We start from the raw sequence: 20,181 nt of genomic DNA on the forward strand, positions 1-20,181 counted from the left end.
AGTCCTTGCTCCTATAATATACATATGTTACTTATCACCAATGTGCTATAATTTTGAGAAAAATGCAAAAATAGACACAAAATTGGCCAGGGTTGTAGTACCCCCTTAAACATGTTAAACGGAAATCTGAGATATATAAAATAAATCTCAATAATTATTCCTTCTTTCTCTATCTTTTTCGTCTCCTCCTTCTACTAAAATTCACTTCATAATCTCTTCCACAAAAGTACTATATAGGCAATGGGCATATTATATAACGATTTAGGACTACATTAGTTTGAGGCGTTGAATAGTTTGTTCTATTTAATGGCTGGAAACGAATTTGTTTCGTATTGTTATAAGAAAACACATGTTATGTTTGTGCAATGGTATAAATGTATCACTCTGTCAAATTTGGACTTTTCCCGGGATAATTTCATTTCGCGAGGAGGCTGAAATGTAAAGGTCAAAATTTGACATCGTATGTACCGTATTTGACCATTTCACACTCACCCCAATCGCCTCCATGCAAACGTAGCCAATCGACATACCGAGGATGATTTTGTTTGTGTATTTTTGTGTATGGAATATATTACGCCTGTACTTTTCATTCAAAAAATATTTAAATAAACAGATAAGTAAATAAAATAAGTAAATAAGTAAATAAATAAATAAATAAATAAATAAATAAATAAATAAATAAATAAATAAATAAATAAATAAATAAATAAATAAATAAATAAAACATAATATCAAGAAAAATATTAACTAAAAATCATTATAGATATTTAAATGTGAACTTATTATTTCATACGTGGTAACTTTGACAGTCAAAATAGTGCACGTACAGGTAACAAGGTGTGCTAGAAATGAAAATTAATTGTTTCATAAAACAGGTGACCTTGCGGGTGTATGCTTACATATCTTGCTTAAAATACAACTTGAACTTTTTGTTTTTTTGCAGACAAAAGAACCATGACATTGAACACAATACACAATAGCGTTACAGGTGAGCTAACATATCATTTGGGATGAAGTTCAACTTATTAGTTGACTGTCAGCAAATAGCTGCCGTGGGGGTCGTTTTATCGTAATTACATTGCGAGATACTTTTCCTACCATGAACCCCCCGGCATGAACCCCCACCAACCCCCACCCCATCACCGGGCCCCATCCCCACCCTGCACCCCACCTGTAGGAAACACAACAAAATTTAGTTTCTGTAAAACACTGGGCTAAATCCCGGGGCTAAATAATATCGAAAAAATATACATTAATGGGTTGATTGAAAGTGCAAAATTATATATTTTGCACCGGGCAGCCATTCCATTTTGGTCTTCCTTACTTATGACAAATTAACCTTTGGGTGTGGTAATTGTATATGTATATATTTTTTGAAGGGAAAATGTACGAGGTTTATACGGTTCAGTTGTAAGCTGTTGTACTTGTATTTATAGATAATGTACATAACTTATTCCTTTTTTTAAGTTTCTGTTTACAAAATGATTTTTATCAACTGAAATGACAAACTATATCGTGCATATAATAAGAGTGAATTTAAAAAGATGAATTATATTGTGTGATATGGTAGTACTAATAGTACTGGGACAATTGTTGTTGTTGTTTTTTTGTTTATTTATTTGCTTCCTTTGTTTTGTTTTGATGGGTTTTTTTTCTCAACTTTTATAAACATATAATTCAAACATTTTCAAACCATCGACTTGCAAAATAATTAATGTCTCCCTAAATTGACCATGCTTATACAAATCGTCAACCTTCTACCATAATTGCAAGTCATTTTTGTCATTTTGGCTCACTTCTTTTTCGTTAATCGTAACAAAAAAATTCTTTGACCCAAAAATTGTTGTTATTAATTTTTAAAAACTAGATAAAAATATCTAGGAGCCGTTTTATTATTTTTTTAAATTTTGACCAACTTTGAGAAATTTACACTGATATTTTTGGTAAAGTTGTTAAAAAAAAGGTTAATGGTAAAATGGGAAATCTTATAGGCCTATAGCGACATCGAGGATTTGAAGCCACTTGAATCTGCAGAGATCTTCGATTTTGACCATTTAATATCTTATTCAAACTTTCAGCGAATCCATGAAAAACATCGTCCCACTAAATTATCGCTTTCCTTGAAAAATGGTTAGATATTAATATTACCAAATCCTATTTCGTCTGCATAGAGTCTACAGTACGCTGCCATCACCTTTATGCCAGATAGCTGAAAAAGAAATCTGTCACTTTATGTCAGATATCGGAGTACAGAAATTTGTCAGTTTATGACAGATATCTGAAAAAGAAAGTTTTCAGTTAATGTCAGATATCTGAAAAAGAAAGTTTTCAGTTTATGTCAGATATCTGAAAAAGAAAGTTATCAGTTTATGTCAGATATCTGAAAAGAACGTTTTCAGTTTATGTCAGATATCTGAAAATGAAATTTGTCCGTTTATGTCGGCAATTTGTAATAAATTTGTCAGTTTATGTCAGATATCTGAGTACAGAAATGTGTCAGTTAATGTCAGATATCTGAAAAAGAAAGTTTTCAGTTTATGTCAGATATCTGAAAAAGAAAGTTATCAGTTTATGTCAGATATCTGAAAAAGAAAGTTTTCAGTTTATGTCAGATATCTGAAAATGAAATTTGTCCGTTTATGTCGGCAATTTGTAAAAATAAATTTGTCAGTTTATGTCAGATATCTGAAAAAGAGATTTGTCAGTTTATATCAGATATCCGAAAAAGATATTTGTCAGTTTATATTAGATACTAGGCGGTTACCCGTATTTGGCGGTTCTCGGCTGGGCACGATTACCTGACTGTACATACCTACATTGTACCAAGTTTCATGCCCATCCGACAATTTGTACTTATTTGACCTCATATGACCCCTGGTGACCCCTAAATGACCTTCCCAGAATTGGGCTCGAAATGGTGACTGTACCCACCAAGATTCATGCTCATTTGACAGTTTTTACTAAATTGACCTCAGATGACCCCTGTGTGACCCCGGATGACCCCAAAATGACCTTCCAAAAATTTGACTCTAAATTTTGAATGTACCCACCGAGTTTTATGCCCATACGACAGTTTTAAGTTATTTGACCTCAGATGACCCCTGGGTGACCCCGGATGACCCCAAATGACCATCCAAAAATTTGACTATAAATGTTGACTGTACCCACCAAGTTTCATGCCCATACAACAGTTTTAAGTTATTTGACCTCAGATGACCCTGGGTGACCCCAAAATGACCTTCAACAAATTTGGCTCTAAATGTTTACTGTACCCACCAAGTTTTATGCCCATACGACAGTTTTAAGTTATTTGACCTCAGATGACCCTGGGTGACCCCAGATGACCCCAAAATGACCTTAAAAAATTTGGCTCTAAATGTTTACTGCACCCACCAAGTTTCATGCCCATACGTCAGTTTTTGCTAATTTTACCTAATATGACCCCTAGATGACCTTGGGTGACCTTGACCCACTAACCAATACAAACTTGTTCTGTATGGGGTCAAGCTGCACCCACCCACCAAGTTTGAGGAATGTGCGACCCCAGTCTCCGAGAAAATAGGCGGACAGACAGACAGACAGCACAGGAGGCACAGAGTCACAGACTACCAGTATTATTATAATAGATTTGAAAAAGAAATTTGTCAGTTTATGTCAGAAATCTGAAAAAGAAATTTGTCGGTTTATTTTAGATATCTGAAAAGATATTTGCCAGTTTATGTCAGATATCTGAAAAAGAAATTTATCAGTTTATGTCATATATCTGAAAAAATTTGTTAGTTTATATCAGATATTGGAAAAAGAAATTTGCCTGTTTATGTCGGAAATCTGTAAAAATAAATTTGTCAGTTTATGTCATATATATCTGAAAAAGAGATTTGTCAGTTTATATCAGATATCTGAAAAAGATATTTGTCAGTTTATTTCAGATATCTAAAAAGAGAAATTTGTCACCTTTATGTTAGACATCTGGAAAAGAAAGTTTTCAGTTTATGTCAGATATCTGAAAAAGAAATTTATTAGTTTATGTCATATATCTGAAAAAGAAATTTGTTAGTTTATATCAGATATTTGAAAAATAAATTTGTCCGTTTATGTCGGAAGTCTGTAAAAATAAATTTGTCAGTTTATATCAGATATCTGAAAAAGAAATGTGTCACTTTATGGCAGATATCTAAGAAAAGAATTGTCACCTTTATGTCAGATATCTGAAAAAGAAAGTTTTCAGTTTTTATCAGATATCTAAAAAAGAAAGTTTTCAGTTTATTTCAGATATCTGAAAATGAAATTGTCACTTTATGTCAGATATCTGAGTACAGAAATGTGTCAGTTTATGTCAGAAATCTGAAAAAGAAATTTGTCAGTTTATTTCAGATATCTGAAAAAGAAATTTACCAGTTAACGTCAGATATCTGAAAAGGAAATCCGTCAGTTTACGTCAGATATCTGAAACAGAAATTTGTCCGTTTATGTCAGAAATCTGTAAAAATAAATTTGTCAGTTTATGTCATATATCTTGAAAAAGAGATTTGTCAGTTTATATCAGATATCTGAAAAAGAGATTTGTCAGTTTATATCAGATATCTGAAAAAGAAATTTTTCACCTTTATGTCAGACATCTGAATAAGAAAAAGAAAGTTTTCAATTTATATCAGAAATCTGAAAAAGAAATTGGCCACCCAGCAAACACAAAACGTTTTCGACATCATTCGCAAAAGGTTATAAAAGGTTGTCAGAAAACGTTTAAATGTCGGGTTATATAAAGGGTATATTAAGAGTATAAAACGTTTTCGTAACCTTAAAAAACATTTCGTGAGAATCCACTGCTCAGCAAACAAAAATGTTTTACAGAAAACGTTTAAATGTCGGGTTATATAAAGGGTATAAAAACGTTTTAATAACATTCCAAAAACATTCTTGAAAACTTGATACAAAACATTCTAAACAGAATGTTATTTTGAGGTTGAAAAAAATATTTTGCGAAAAATGTTTGCCCAAAATATTTTCAATAACGTTTTAAAAACGTTTTCATGACCTTTATATAACCCGACATTTAAATGTTATTAAAGGTTTTGAAAAAAAACATTTTAAGATCATTTCTGTGTTTGCTGGGTTCAAATATTTTAACATAATGTTATTTAAGTATTGACAAAATATTTGGAAAAAAAAAGTATGCAAAAATAGTTTACAATAACATTTTTTGAAAACATTTAAAAATATTGTTGTAGTGTGTTTTCATACAAAACGTTTTAAAACGTTATCATGACCTTTATATAACCCGACATTTTAATGTTATTAAAACGTTTTTACCTAAACCAAAAGCCAAAATATAACTTATTTAAAATGTTTTTAAAACGTTTTTGTGTTTGCTGGGCAGTTTACGTCTGAAAAAGAGATTTGTCAGTTTATATCAGATATCTGAAAAAGAAATTTGTCAGTTTATTTCAGATATCTAAGAAGAGAAATTTGTCACCTTTATGTCAGATATCTGGAAATGAAAGTTTTCAGTTTATGTCAGATATCTGAAAAAGAAATGTGTCACTTTATGTCAGATATCTGAGTACAGATATTTGTCAGTTTATGACATATATCTGAAAAAGAAATCTGTCAGTTTATATGAGATATTTGAAAAAGAAATTTGTCCGTTTATGTCGAAAATCCGTAAAAATAAATTTGTCAGTTTATGTCATATATATCTGAAAAAGAGATTTGTCAGTTTATAGCAGATATCTGAAAAAGAAATTTGTCAGTTTATTTCAGATATCTAAGAAGAGAAATTTGTCACCTTTATGTCAGATATATGAAAAACATTGCCAGTTTATGTCAGATATCTGAAAAAGAAATTTGTCTGTTTATGTCGGAAGAAAGAAATTTGCCAGTTTTTGTCAGATATCTGGAAAAGAAATTTGTCAGTTTACATCATATATCTGAAAAAGAAATTTATCCGTTTATGTTGAAAATCTGTAAAATAAATTTGTCAGTTTATGTCATATATATCTGAAAAAGAGATTTGTCAGTTTATAGCAGATATCTGAAAAAGAAATTTGTCAGTTTATTTCAGATATCTAAGAAGAGAAATTTGCTACCTTTATGTCAGATATATGAAAAACATTGCCAGTTTATGTCAGATATCTGAAAAAGAAATTTGTCTGTTTATGTCGGAAGAAAGAAATTTGCCAGTTTTTGTCAGATATCTGGAAAAGAAATTTGTCAGTTTACATCATATATCTGAAAAAGAAATTTATCCGTTTATGTTGAAAATCTGTAAAAGAAATTTGTCAGTTTATGACATTTATGTAAAAAACAAATTTGTCAGTTTATTTCAGATATCTGAAAAGGAAATTTGCCAGTTTACGTCAGATATCTGAAACAAATATTTGTCCGTTTATGTCATATATCTGAAAAAGAAATTTGTCAGTTTATACCCGATATCTGAAATTTGTCAGTTTATGTCAGATATCTGAGAAGAGAAATTTGTCAGTTTATGTCAGATATCTGAAAAGAAATGTGTCACTTTATGTCAGATATCTAAGAAGAGAAATTTGTCACCTTTATGCCACATATCTGAAAAAGAAATTTGTCAGTTTATGTCAGCTATCTGAAAAAGAAGTTTGTCAGATTATGTCAGAAATCTGAAAGAGAAATTTATCAGTTTATGTCATATATCTGAAAAAGAAACTGGACAGTATATGTCGGAAATCTGTAAAAGAAATTTGTCAGTTTATTTCAGATATCTGAAAAAGAAATTTGACAGTTTATATCAGATATCTGGAAATGATCTGAAAAGAAATTTGTCAGTTTATGTCAGATATCTGAAAATGAAATTTGTCAGTTTATTTCAGATATCTGAAAAAGAAATTTGACAGTTTATATCAGATATCTGGAAAAGATCTGTAAAGAAATTTGTCAGTGTATGTCAGATATCTGAAAAAGAAATTTGTCAGTTTATTTCAGATATCTGATAAGGAAATTTGTCAGTTTATTTCAGATATCTGACAAAAAAAATTTGTCAGCTTATGCACACATCTAAAAAAGAAATTAGTCCGTTTTGGTAGGAAATCTGTAAAAGAAGTTTGTCAGTTTATGTCAGATATCTGAAAAAAAAATTTTGTCTGTTCATGTCAGATATCTGAATAAGATCATGTTTTTTGTGAAACATGAGATTGCAGAAGAAACATTCAGAAATAATTAACTCATGCTTATTGAAGCGACTTTTGCAACGTCCTGCAGTGGCGTAGCCAGTGGTGTGTGTGTGTGTGGGGGGCAGGTTCTTGTAAGGCCGTCGGTAGACGGAAGGCGTTGGTGAAAAAAATTGGGTTAACTAGACTATTTTTTACCCAGGGTGACAGAAAAAAGGGGCGAATTAAAAAAAAATGATGAAAAATTGTGAATTAAATTGAATTATACATAACAAATTTTGTGTTTTTATGTCGGTACCGCCTATTATCGTTTGTTTGTTTTTTTTTTTTTTTTTTTTTTTGCTCTTCACTTTTTCAACAACAAAATTTTGGGTCAACAAATCACAACTTCCGTCGGCAAAAAATATTTCCGTCGGTACATTTACAAGTTGTGCCCCCTCGGTTCCAAAATCCTGGCTACGCCACTGACGTTCTCAAATGTTATGGAAGTGAAGATGCTTAGATTCAGTACTTTTAAGTAACTGATATATGAACAAAAGCTATCTTTGTTATTGGCAGGTTGGCAGGTTCACTACTTTTGGAACTTCACAAAATTATTTCAATCGTGCAAATTAAAAAAACCGTTTTAGTTTGTTTTTGTTTTTGTTTTTATTTATTCAGTGTACTTGAGATGTCATGTCACATAGGGACCAGAAAAGGAAACTTTAGTAAGTACCAAGTGGACAATGTGTGCACAATAATTAAAACAGTACGCTATTACCAAAATGCACATTTTTTAAATGCTGTAACACCATTGGTGTGACCAAGTGAAAAATATATTATTAATTATTCAGCAAAAATCAAAACTTAATGTGTGCAGTATAATTGCTTCTATATTTCACGACAAATAATAAATTATTAATAATATAAGTCAAAGGCTGTTCATAACACTTCGTTGATCAAATAGACAAGTTGCCAGAAAAACAAACCAATTTACTTTACTTCTAGAGTAAAATTTATTATCAAACTTTTTTAGTATGCAGCAAAGCAAAGCCAAGTTCACCTATCCTATTTGGGCTTCAAATTCACTTGTTCCAAACCACGGGTGAACGCATCCAACTTTTCAGCAAACAATGTCAGGGAGTTCAGTTCAATGGAGTGGTGATACTTCATGCATAACGCCCTGCTTTGTTATGGTAATCATCCTGGCGTTGCCTAACCTGAGTTCTTCTTTTGATTTTCCCTTTTTAGCCGTGTAATTCACGGTTAATGGTTTCTGTCTTTACCTGACTATTGTTTTCTGGGTGGAATCTGGTTGAATTTGACCTCAACTAAAAAAGTTGGGTCTGCAATACGTCAGCCTTTCCCATGTAACTTTGTCGATGCAGGTATTGCCATCCAAGACCAATTTGGCGATTGCTTCTGCTGGTGGCATACTAGATGTCTCTTTTCATGTCAAGATGTGGCCTTAGACATGTAGTTATTATAAGGAGAACATCTTGAAGCGAAGAGTTGCTGAGTGCCACATTACCAAAGAAAACAACGGATATTTTTATCTTCAAATGTTTGCGTTAACATAAATCTTGGACTGGAAAGTTGTGTACATTTTACAGGGCGTTCCCGCGGCTTGTCCGCCATTGCTGTTTTTGTGGACTTATTTAGGAAATAAAACACGGATATATTTTACCAAAATGGAACGGATTCGGTTATTACTGTTGGTGCTGCTGGGAATGGTAAGTTTTTAGTATGTTTGAATAAAAAATTAAGTTTGAAAAGTGAAAAATGAAGTATGTTTTGAATAAGATACTGCATGTCTGCATGTAAACTTTCTTTGCAAAATTTAATTGTGGGTTCACATTCTGGTATATACAACATTATAGGAGCGAGCTTTTACCCATAATTTCTCAAATTAGAGCACGAACATGCTTATCTTGATGTTTTTGGAAAACTTAAGGATATATCTATATTCTCTTGTAAGTTGTAATTGTCAAAAGATAAATGAAAACTTGCAAGAATTTATGTTACACGAATTATCTCGAATGTAAGTTTTGATCAGAATGCGTCTTGATTTCCTTTAACACCAAGTTTGATCAATTAAATGTCTAATACCCATTCAATCAGACCGATTTCCATTATTACAACTTCAGTATATTGATATTTGCGGATAAAATCATTGAAATATATGTCTGTTGTTACAGAATGTGGCCTATATATGGCTATAAAATGTTGTGTTAATATCATGCCAAATCAATCTGGTCATCTATACGCTGTGTGCAGACGAATGTTTGCAAAACAGATTGATTTAGCAAACCAAATACCATTTTGAAATCTAACTATTCAAAGTCATTTGAAAGTCATTATATTAAATCTTCTTTCCATTACAATCAGTTTACATAGGTCCTCAGTACACTATGCCCGTGAACAAAGATGGGAGCTGATGAGACATGTCCGACCTTAAAAGTTTTTGATCATGTTTGATAGCGAACATCAATAATTAATTAAAACAAATCTTGAAAGTTGCGTAGTTGGGGACATCCCGTCAGTCCCTCTCAGCAGTCCCAAACACCGTCAATCCGAACCCCCGTCAGTCCGAAACCCCGTTAGGGTTAGGGTAACTCTAATCCAAACCCTAACCCTTACTCTAACCCTAACGAGTTTTTGGACTGACGGTGGTTCGGATTGACGGTGTTTCGGACTGCTGACAGGGAGACCCCCCACCCCCGTAGTTGTTTTCATTGAGTGTGAGATTATCCAGAAATTAGTATAAAGTTTCTGTATTCTTTAGGACCAATACCTGGTAATTCTAGTATCTGGTAGTACAAAGTATAAGCAATCACAAAGTTGCTGTTCTATAAAAATGTGATTTTTAACTACCCCGCAATGAAAAAAACTTACCCCATCTTGTAAATGTTCTATTGCGGTCACCAGAGGATGATTTAAGGAAGCCCCATCATGCACTGTAAAAGTGTTATCACTAGAGTTTCAACTGCCACTTTACTTTTCAAATCCCATTGAACTCTGTGCAAAAGATGTTGTTTTAGAATTGCCCGTGTGTCATTATTACTTGGTCGATTTCAGATCTAAAGTGATGTATGCATGAAGGATAATTCACACCTTCTGTAGATAACATAAAATGTGAAATCGACCAACTTTTTGAAGGTGTTTTTACTGTAAATATATCTGTCCAAATTCAAATTTAACCATGCACGTGTGTATGCAGTGGGCGGGCAGTGGTGTCATGTTCACTCACACAGCTGTGCTAACCGCACGACTTGCTGGGAAGTGCTTAAATCATCCTCTGTGCGGTCACATAGCTTGTGATTGTAACGTCGTTGTTCAATGGTACAATCGGAACATTGTATGTGACCATGGTGACCATTAGAATAAAAAGATGATCTGAAGTTAAATTAACTTAAAAATCAGAACAGTGACAATAAGAGAAGGTCAAACCTAGCCTGGAACTTCAGCTGCACTCGCAAGCTGCGACAAAATACTTAAGTCTGACTTCTGACAGGTGAGACGTTCAGACAAATGAGTGCCCCCCAGAGATTGGTTGTCCCTAAGGTTGTCCCTGTATTGGCCCAGTGCTTCAATGCGTGTCCCCCAGAGATTGGTTGTCCCTATAGTTGTCCCTCTATTGTCCCAGTGCTTCAATGAATGTCCCCCGGAGATTGGCTCAGTATCCCTATGGTTGTCCCTGTAGTGTATTGTCCCAGTGCTTCAGAAACATGCATAGTGAGCTATTGTCGGGGCTATTGTGCAGTACAACTCCGTCTTATCTGGAAACAGAATGTCGGACAACTCACCTGACGAATTCAAGACCATCTGGGTTACAGAAGCAGATCAGACATTGTACCGCTGACCAGAATCATCTTGTGACAGACATTGCACCGTGCAGGAGAACACGCGTGCAGATAACAGGACATTAGAGAATGACACGGAAAGTAGCCTATCATGTCAGCTCATGTCTTCCATGTAAGCTCACCTTGGAGACATCACATTCAATCACACACCTTCTAAGAAGATGTGTACGTGATTGATATGTGATATCACTCATGGAAGCTGTCTTTGGTGGCATGCTCTAAAGTACATATATGCCTATAGCCTATTGAAAGGATCTGCCTCCATTACGATAGCACAACCAGATCTCAATCCTGTGACAAAGCGAGGCCCCCCCCCCTCCCTCGGCCTCCCTCCCACCATCATCACCACCACCACTATCACCCTCATGCTGTGCGACACATAAAGTAATGGTTTCTTATTTGCTTTCTTATTTACTTTTACGGTGGCACAGCGGTTCCGGCTCATGATAAGAAGGTTGCGGGTTCGAGCCCCGGCGGTGCTATCGTGTTGTGAACTTAGACAAGGCACTTAATCTCACTCAAGTATATAAATGGGTACTGAATTAATTTGTTGTGGGCAGGATTCACTACTCTTCCCGCAAAACGCAGTACTGTATAGTATTGGGAAAGTAAAACAGACTCGTTTTGCGGGAAGTGAATCCTGCCTACAACAAATTAATTTAGGTGCATAGTTCAGGAGGAGAGTCTGTCCCAAACCCCAAGAAAAAAGACATATGTACCTGGGCCTTGCTCAGGCATTACTTTTTCTTGCCTTACCTTTACCAAAAAAATAAATTTGTAATAATTTTCAAATACAAGAATAATAGATAGCTCTTGATTTTGCCTAGACCTACACAAGGGACCTACATTCATTGTATAGTCGTACCACAGATCCTGGAAAGAAATGTCCAGGACCCCGGGCCAGAACCTGTCTGTGGTCGCACAGAATGAAGAAACATTCTAACCAGGATCCACATGATCCCGGGAACATGATATTCTAATATACCGAAGGTCTGTCAATATTGAAATAGTGTATTAGGACGTGCTAGGTTACTTTCATTATAGGACAAATATTTGCACCCATGCAACATTTACAGAAATGACAAGTGTATACTTGACGTGAACAAAACTAATAATGTACCGGTAATGCATATAGCATGCATAAGTTTAGGTAATAACCAAAATATGAATGGCTAGAAACACCATACCATACGAACATTATAGAAGAGAGGATAAAACATGAAGTAAATTATTCCATGGTATGAACCTTATCCCGGGGGGGGGGGCACTTCAATATGAAATGGATATATAGGTGTAGCAAAATGTAAAAAATATGGGGTCTTGGGTGAGAGCATGATTTTTGGCATTCGGTGAGAGCAAAATGTAAAAAATATGGGGTCATTGGGTGAGAACATGACTTTTTTTTAACTGGAATCTTTGGGTGAGAGCCGAAACAGCGCCACAAAAACCTCGAAAACCGAATTTCTAGTTCTAAATGGCTTAAAATTTCATTCTTTTTTCAATTTAATAAGTAACAAAATCAGTGAAAAATTAAAGTTGCTGTTCAATTTGAACTTGAGGGTCTTTGGGTGACAGATAAAATGGAAAAATATGGGGTCTTCGGGTGACAGAGCATGTATTCGTAATGGGGTCTTTGGGTGACAGCGATGCTGAAAAAGGGGGTCTTAACAGCCCTATATGGTCAATTCCAGCGAAAGCGGGACAAAATTCTCTCTATGTTAACTTTCCACTTTAAAATGTCATTAATAAAGGAAATCACGTTATTGATGGAGCATTATCATGTCACGTCCAATGTGCTCTCTTTGTGCATATAGGCCTTTACTAGCAAGTCATACCAGGGGACAAGTTATGATGGCTTAAATGAATTGGCGTTACCCACGAATCCAAAGATAAAGCACCATATATGTCATTGAATGTCCTTCAATCAAAATGAAATTATTACCGTTAGAAAGACGTTTGCATGATCTCTCATCATATGTAAAACGATTGAATTCCACCAAAGTTTGTGGACTCTAGAGGCCATTAAGTCAATTTGGCTAATAATTTTGTTACCCGCGTATCAAAAATAAAACGATCGTTCTGAAAAATGTTAAGTGAATATGCCATAAATGACTATATCATGAAACGAAGTTTCGTTCTATAATTCTGAGGTCCAAGTGATTATTTTATGCAAATACGTTTTACTCATAAAATTCCGTAAAATCAAATTTGACGTTACCCACGTATCAACTGTTACCCATGAGTCCAGCAAATGTAATTGCCATAACTTAAATTAACATTTAATGACTTTGGACACTGAATTTAGTTTGAAAAGCGCTTAAAATTGTAAATCGTAAAAATACGTTCACCGCTTTAAAAAAGAATCTACGACGGTTTAAACTTTTGTTACCCACGAATCCCGAATAGATGCTAACCTTGAAAAACAAGGAGATTGTTTATTTCAAGTTTAAATCAGCACATATTTAAGCCATAGGTATGCCATAATGTTTACAGTACTTACAGTTTATGCACCTAAGAAACGCAAACCCCAAACGATACTATAGTACTTATAGCTTTACCCACGAATTCGGCGTTACCCACGAATCCAAGGATTTACTCGTAAATTATATGTTTCTTATGCATCTTAACATTTTGAAAACATGCGAAATAGGTTCCAAAACAGTCCTGTTTAATAGCGTCCTCTTGAAGGTATACTGAAGCTGTATCATGAAGTTTTGATTGATTATCCTAAATTACCATTTTTTGGGTAAATGCAATTGGTTAGAGAAACGGGAATCATTGAAACACAATGGAGGAATAACCGCATGATGGTTTCCAACCTTCTGTAATATTTTCTATTTTGCCGTTTACCAATACATACCTTCAAATATGTGTTACCCACGAACATTTTGGTTACCCACGAATCCCTACTTAAATTATAGTTAACAATGTATTGATAGTGTTTTAGTACATAGGAACTGTCAAACACGATTTAATAGAATATTGCTGCATGAAAATATGGAATGATTTTACTAAAATAATAATAAAAAACTGTTTGCTCTGTCTATTTGACTTTGGCAACTTCATTATTCTCAAAATCTTTATACCCAAAATGCCATAATGATCCATTCTAAATATTCCATGTAGTTTGTATTTTGATTAAAATTAATTTTAGTGCCATTGCAGCCTGATGTAGTTTGTATTTTGATTAAAATTAATTTTAGTGCCATTGCAGCCTGAATTATTGACATACGGAAAAGTATTTTTTATTTTTATTTAAAAAAATAGGAATTGCTATTTTCCAGACGCTGTTACCCACGAATCCATAAGAGATCCTCATCCTGCGACGAGATACAAAATCTAACTTTATATTTATATGGAGCATTTATTCTAATCTTTCGAAATAATACAGTAATGTTAAATGACAGCCACTTTGGAAAGAGTTCGAAGAATTGACACAATCTTAACTGTACACCTGGTTCTTTCTTAAAATTTGTAATAACCAAAATATTTCTTTGTAGATATATGTAATAAAATTCTATTTTACGTTCAAAGTCTTCACCGATTTCTAGTGTATATGAGTCACACATAAAATATTGAAAGATATTAAAGAAAGTGAAATTTTATGGCGTACAACAGGTGAAAAAGGCTTGAATTCGTGGGTAACATGCATATGCGCATTTAACACTTTATTTGGTCTAGCAAGAAAAGTCATTTTTCAATCCGATGGCACTTCTACCTGATGATTCACTAGATATGATCGTCTCATTTGATAAGTCTAGAATTGAAAAGGAAAACATTTTCAAAATGGCCCCCAGAGAGAATTTTGTCCCGCTTTGGCTGGAATTGACCATATACGCGTCACCTCCAAAGTTGGAGTGCCCCCCGGACCTTGTCTAACTAAAACACGCAGCGGCTTAGTGACTCGGAATTTCGGATAAAATAGCAATAGCTGAGACAAAATAATAACCTTTTCTTTTTTAACTAATCGCCAAACAATACTGCTTTCCTTTAACTCCTGTTAGTCGTTTCTCCCCTAGTTTTCATGTTCTTTATATCGTTTTGTTTGTTTTTCCTGTGTTTATTTATTATTTACTTAGTATTCTGTCTTAAGGGCTCGGTCATCCAACTTTGCATAGTATTCTTGACGGACCATCAGACACACCACATTGCATTTTGAATAATTATGAGGACTGTTCTTCTGATATTGCAAATAATATATATTTCTTGAAATTTGCGATATGATACAAATTTTATGACAAATTATTAAAAATTTACATTTTTGATATTTAGCAGTCCTTGAAGTAATCAAGATAGACTAAATGCTACGTACTAAAAAGTCTATGTAGCTGGGAGGAAAGGCCGACCATCATATGAAAATTGTAACCTTTGAGATATACATGAAATTTTACGTACATCTTCAATACAAACTAACAAAAGGTCAAATTTTCATATAATGGTTAGACTACCCCGTAGTCCACTTGCCCATTGTGCATACTCTGGATATTGTATTTAAGCTTAAAACTCTGATTTAATTAATGTGTGCACAATTGATAGATTTTCACATCTGTTCTTTTCAGTCACCCTACTCCCTCTGTTTGTTAGCTTCCCAAGTGTTTTATTTAACATGGCATTTCGCGATTAATAAACTGGCAGATTCTAAAATCAGAATAGTTCAGTATTGAAGTGCCAATACAATTATGACATTATGATATGTTGCATTCAATAATATAAGCCTACGTACACTTTACTTTTACTGTCACTAATATAATTAAATAAACTTTTTCATAACAATTTTATACTAGTATTTTGATGTATTTAATATCAGTATAATTTCGAGTTCAACTGAATGCTTTCATCATGATTAACATCAAAAATAGACTATGGCATAGTCTATATGATGGTCGGCTTTACATCCCAGTTACATACACTTTAAGTACGTAGCATGCTAGCCTTAGATTTATAAAGTCTACCTAGTTTACTTCGGGCCAATATCAAAAATGTCAATTTTTAATAATTTCCCATAACATTTGACTTTTATCAGAAGGATATTCCTCGTATTCAGAATGCATTTTCATGTGTTTGATGTGCTCTGCACCACACTAACAACACTTTTAAAACACCTCCCCATTTGTTTTTCTGGTCATTGTCTTTTTTGGTCATTGTCTTTTTGTTTTTCCAACAAACCTTTTTCCATTCTTCTCCACAGCTACATTTCAAAAACTTATGCTAGGAGTCGTAAATGACTCAAGGCCAAAAACACCTTTTACCCAAATTCACTTCAGGATGCACAACAAACAAGCTTTTTGTATAAATTAACAAAATCTGGATCTTTAAGGGGGTACTACACCCATCGCATTTTTTTACGGGTTTTTTGCATTTTGTGAAGAAATGAGAAAAAAAAATTGGACATAGTGGTATGCAAAATGAAGGGGCAAATCTTCTCGTTCTATTGGTGGCATCGGTATCAATGTAGCTTACATGCTTTTGAAGGTAGAAGACAAAAGGTGGTACATCACTGATGTTTTAAATTCACTTCATTTTGGAAAGCTTGCTATCAACGGATTTCGTTAAAATTTTGGATATGTGTTGCTAACGCATTAGAGAAATAATGTAGATATATAAAATGGGAATAAGTGGTTCCTGATGGCTTCATGAACTTGGTGATTTTCAGTGCTCCACATCTATCAAAAACGAACTGGTTAAAATGCTTCTATTTTCAATGTTGAGCTATATTTTGTATTTTTAACTAGCGACATTATTTCACTGAAACTTAATTAAGCCATAGGTAACAGGTTACCACAACCATACTACAGCAATGTTGAAAAAATTGCATTTCTCGTCACCTATACCCACCATATTTCGTAAGTGCGTTAAGCTTATATTTGCGATTTTGGTAACTATTTTACCTTTTGTTTTCTAACCCATTTCAACTAGGAACTCCAAAATTGATAGAGTGATAGCATATTTTAAGCGGAGTCATATCATTTGTAACTTACCTATGATTGTCGCTATCCAAGGCAAAAAAATCAAATATTGTGTATATTTCCATAGAGTTCTGCACGATATACGGTAGCCGAATTTTGACACACGACAATTTTGACAAGTGTTCACCCACAATCCATTGCGTTATACGAGTTGCCGAGTTTTGGTATATATTTAGGTATTTTTTAGATCAAATTCCGGCGTATGGGGCAATCCCAATACGGAGCCATGGAGAAGGTTGAACAAATTTTAGACAAGCCAAGACAGGCCGGGCCGGGGCACAGGAATTTGGGAAAATTTGGCAGATCGAAGGGGGGATTTTTTTGGCGCACATTAAATGGGACACGACTGATTTTTAAATAACACGCACAAGGCTTTGGAATCACGTCACGGGTATGCCTACAGAATAGAAACGCAGTCAAAATCATGAAAAAATTCCTGCACGTTATCCGGCACGCTCAGGCCTATAACGTAGGCCCTACGCTCGAATTTAGACATTCCCATCTATACAATTTTAAAGGCCTATCCAGTGATCCCAGCAAAGTGTGAAAAATTAAAATTGTTTATAAATGTCTAAAAGTGAAGGATAAGTCATTCATACATACTCGCTATATAACGGCGCGCGTGATTGGTCGAGAGCCGGGCATAAACAGCGTTTATGCCCGGTGGCCCGGATGTGCGATCTCGGGGTAATGAAAACGAAGGAAATTCATCGTTTTTTATGATGTTCCTTGTTATATTTTGTTATTATTTTGATGAAATAAGAATCACAAAATGTTCTGGTATGTATGAACGGGGTTCATTCATATATTTTCATGACTAAACGGTTGTTTATGCCCTCGGGCCGCAAGCGGCCCCTCGGGCATAAACAACCGTTTAGTCATGAAAATATATGAATGAACCCCTAATTCATACATACACGCTATATAACGGCGCGCGCGATTGGTCGAGAGCCGGGCATAAACAACGTTTATGCCCGGTGGCCCGGATGTGCAATGGAAACGAAGACAATTCATGATTTTTAATGATGTTACTTGTTATTTTTTGTTATTATTTTGATGAAATAAGAATCACAAAATGTTCTGGTATGTATGAACGGGGTTCATTCATATATCAAGCGGCCCCTCGGGCATAAACAACCGTTTAGTCATGAAAATATATGAATGAACCCCTAATTTAAATTGTCATTTAATATTTTTGAAATATATTTGGCATAGGATCCTAACAGCAGTAGGCCAATTGACAAAGTTGAAGCTCGATATAATGTAGGTGGCCTATCATAGGCTTATCCCGGCTAGTAATCAGATTCGTGTAAAATGTCTGATGATTTTTTCCCGGGATGAGATTTTGTCTTTAATACTCAGCGTTTGGCTAAACCACTAATAGGCCTACTATACAACAACAAACAGGGACAACAAAGGCGATTATGAAGGCCGGGGAAGGGGTAAGATTATAAGAAATTCAGTTGGTAGGCCTACACTATTTGGAAATCCCCCAGTGAGCCCCTTATCATGCTTATTTCATCATCTAATATTTTAATTATATGACTGCCCCAGGCTATAACCTTTAACTTTCATTTTTCCGTGTTACCTTTAAAATGTAGGCCTACGCCTATTATTTTGCGGAATTGTAGGCCTATAGGCCTACTCGTGCTTTTCACCGCTGATTAAGTTTATATTATCGCAACTCGCCATCTGGGGTGGTGAATTTATTTCCCCATGCCAACAAATATTTGTCCTCCCCACTTTGACATGCCAACCCCCCTCTATCGACATAGGCCTACCAAAACATTGTCCCCCTAGGCCTACATGGCAACCGGTATACTTTTAGGCAGGCCGAGAAGGGGCAAGCAAGTTTTGGCACGTAGGCCTATATTATTGCAAAAGCCAAGTATTAATATACTCCTTTAAAATGCCTCTTCTGGCACAAAAGAAATACCGGTAGCAGAGTGATGCCACGTGCACATGTGCATTGACATTGGCCAATAATCAATATCTATGGGGTGTAATAGGTCTACTATTATTTATTATTCACTTTTTCTACTCACTTTATTAGGGCCTACCATTTAAAATGTCTAAAATTGCGGAATTGTTAAAATGTCTTAATTTGCGGAAATGAGCAAATTTCTCATACGTCCAGTGCCGTCCATAAGGGGGGCAATGGGGGAGCTTCCCCGTCCCCCTGGGGAAGGTCTGCCCCCCCCCCCCCCTTTGGATGCGGTCGCCCTGAAGAATTTTACTAGGTCTTTTTGTACTTTTGAGCCTATTTTGTTTCGTTAAAGATTTCCCCCTTGTATGTGGGTTGCCCCTTTCACTCCTTTGCCCCCCCTTAAAAAGTCCTAGCTACGCCCATGATCCCCCATGACGCCACTTCACGGGGAGGGGGGGCACAACATACATTTCTGGTGGGTATGCTCCTGGGGTATGCTCCCCAGAATTTAGTAGGGTCCGGGGACTGAGCTCCCAGGGGTGCTGACAGTGTACCTGGGGTAGGCCTACATGCCGGAAAGGGATCATTTTGGAGCTGCCAATAAATATAAAAGGTGGTCTTTTGGAGCTGCGAATAGTCAAAATTGGGTCTTTTTGGCTTTCTGGGTGAATAACGCCTGAAAAAAACCAGACATGTGAAGAATGATCGAGCGATGTAGGTCTTAGAGCTGAAATTGTCAAGTTTCCGTGTTTACGTATGCCTGCGCCTGCGCCTATAGCTCTATTTTGGTCACGGGTCTTTTGGAGCTGCGGAATCCAAAAATGGAGGGGGGGTCTTTCCGGGAGAGCATACCCGTATGGTCTTTTCTGTTAAGTTCCAACGCTTAAAATTCAATTTTAATAACACGACGGTCACAATCTTGATTTTATCAGGGATTTTACCAAGAGAAGGTGCTAGGCATGCATGCTCATGTTTGAATCTGGCAACTTTGAACTTATGCGGTAGTCTTGTAGCCGTCCGGCCCTGTTCATTTTTATACACGCATTTGAATAGGAATTGTTTTGCGCACTTACCTAATGTTTATGGAGCACATTTTCTTCATTAGTTTGTCAAGTTGATGTCAAATGTTCTATTCTATATTATTTGGCAATAGTGTTTTTTTTGTCCTATAGTATGTCCAAACATGGTCCAATGTTGTAATTTGTTGTTTTTGATCGCAAAGGTCGGATATTTTTATTCCCGATTTAACTGTGCACCCGCCGGAGGGCTTCGCAAGGGTGCAGAATTCGGCGAAAGTTTGACGGTAA

The 20,181-nt window shown here is 35.2% G+C and overlaps 1 protein-coding gene across 1 annotated transcript in view; it reads left to right on the forward strand.

Annotated features, from left to right (window-relative positions):
- Positions 1-8,484: 8,484 nt before the first annotated feature.
- LOC140154650 (uncharacterized) overlaps positions 8,485-20,181 on the forward strand; it is a 138,969-nt gene continuing 127,272 nt past the window's right edge. The window contains 1 exon segment of the mRNA XM_072177217.1: positions 8,485-8,851. Within this exon segment, the coding sequence (XP_072033318.1) occupies positions 8,810-8,851 (42 nt within the window). The 5' untranslated portion in view covers positions 8,485-8,809.

This window comes from Amphiura filiformis, chromosome 6, assembly GCF_039555335.1.
Source record: "Amphiura filiformis chromosome 6, Afil_fr2py, whole genome shotgun sequence".
NCBI classification, from domain to species: domain Eukaryota; kingdom Metazoa; phylum Echinodermata; class Ophiuroidea; order Amphilepidida; family Amphiuridae; genus Amphiura; species Amphiura filiformis.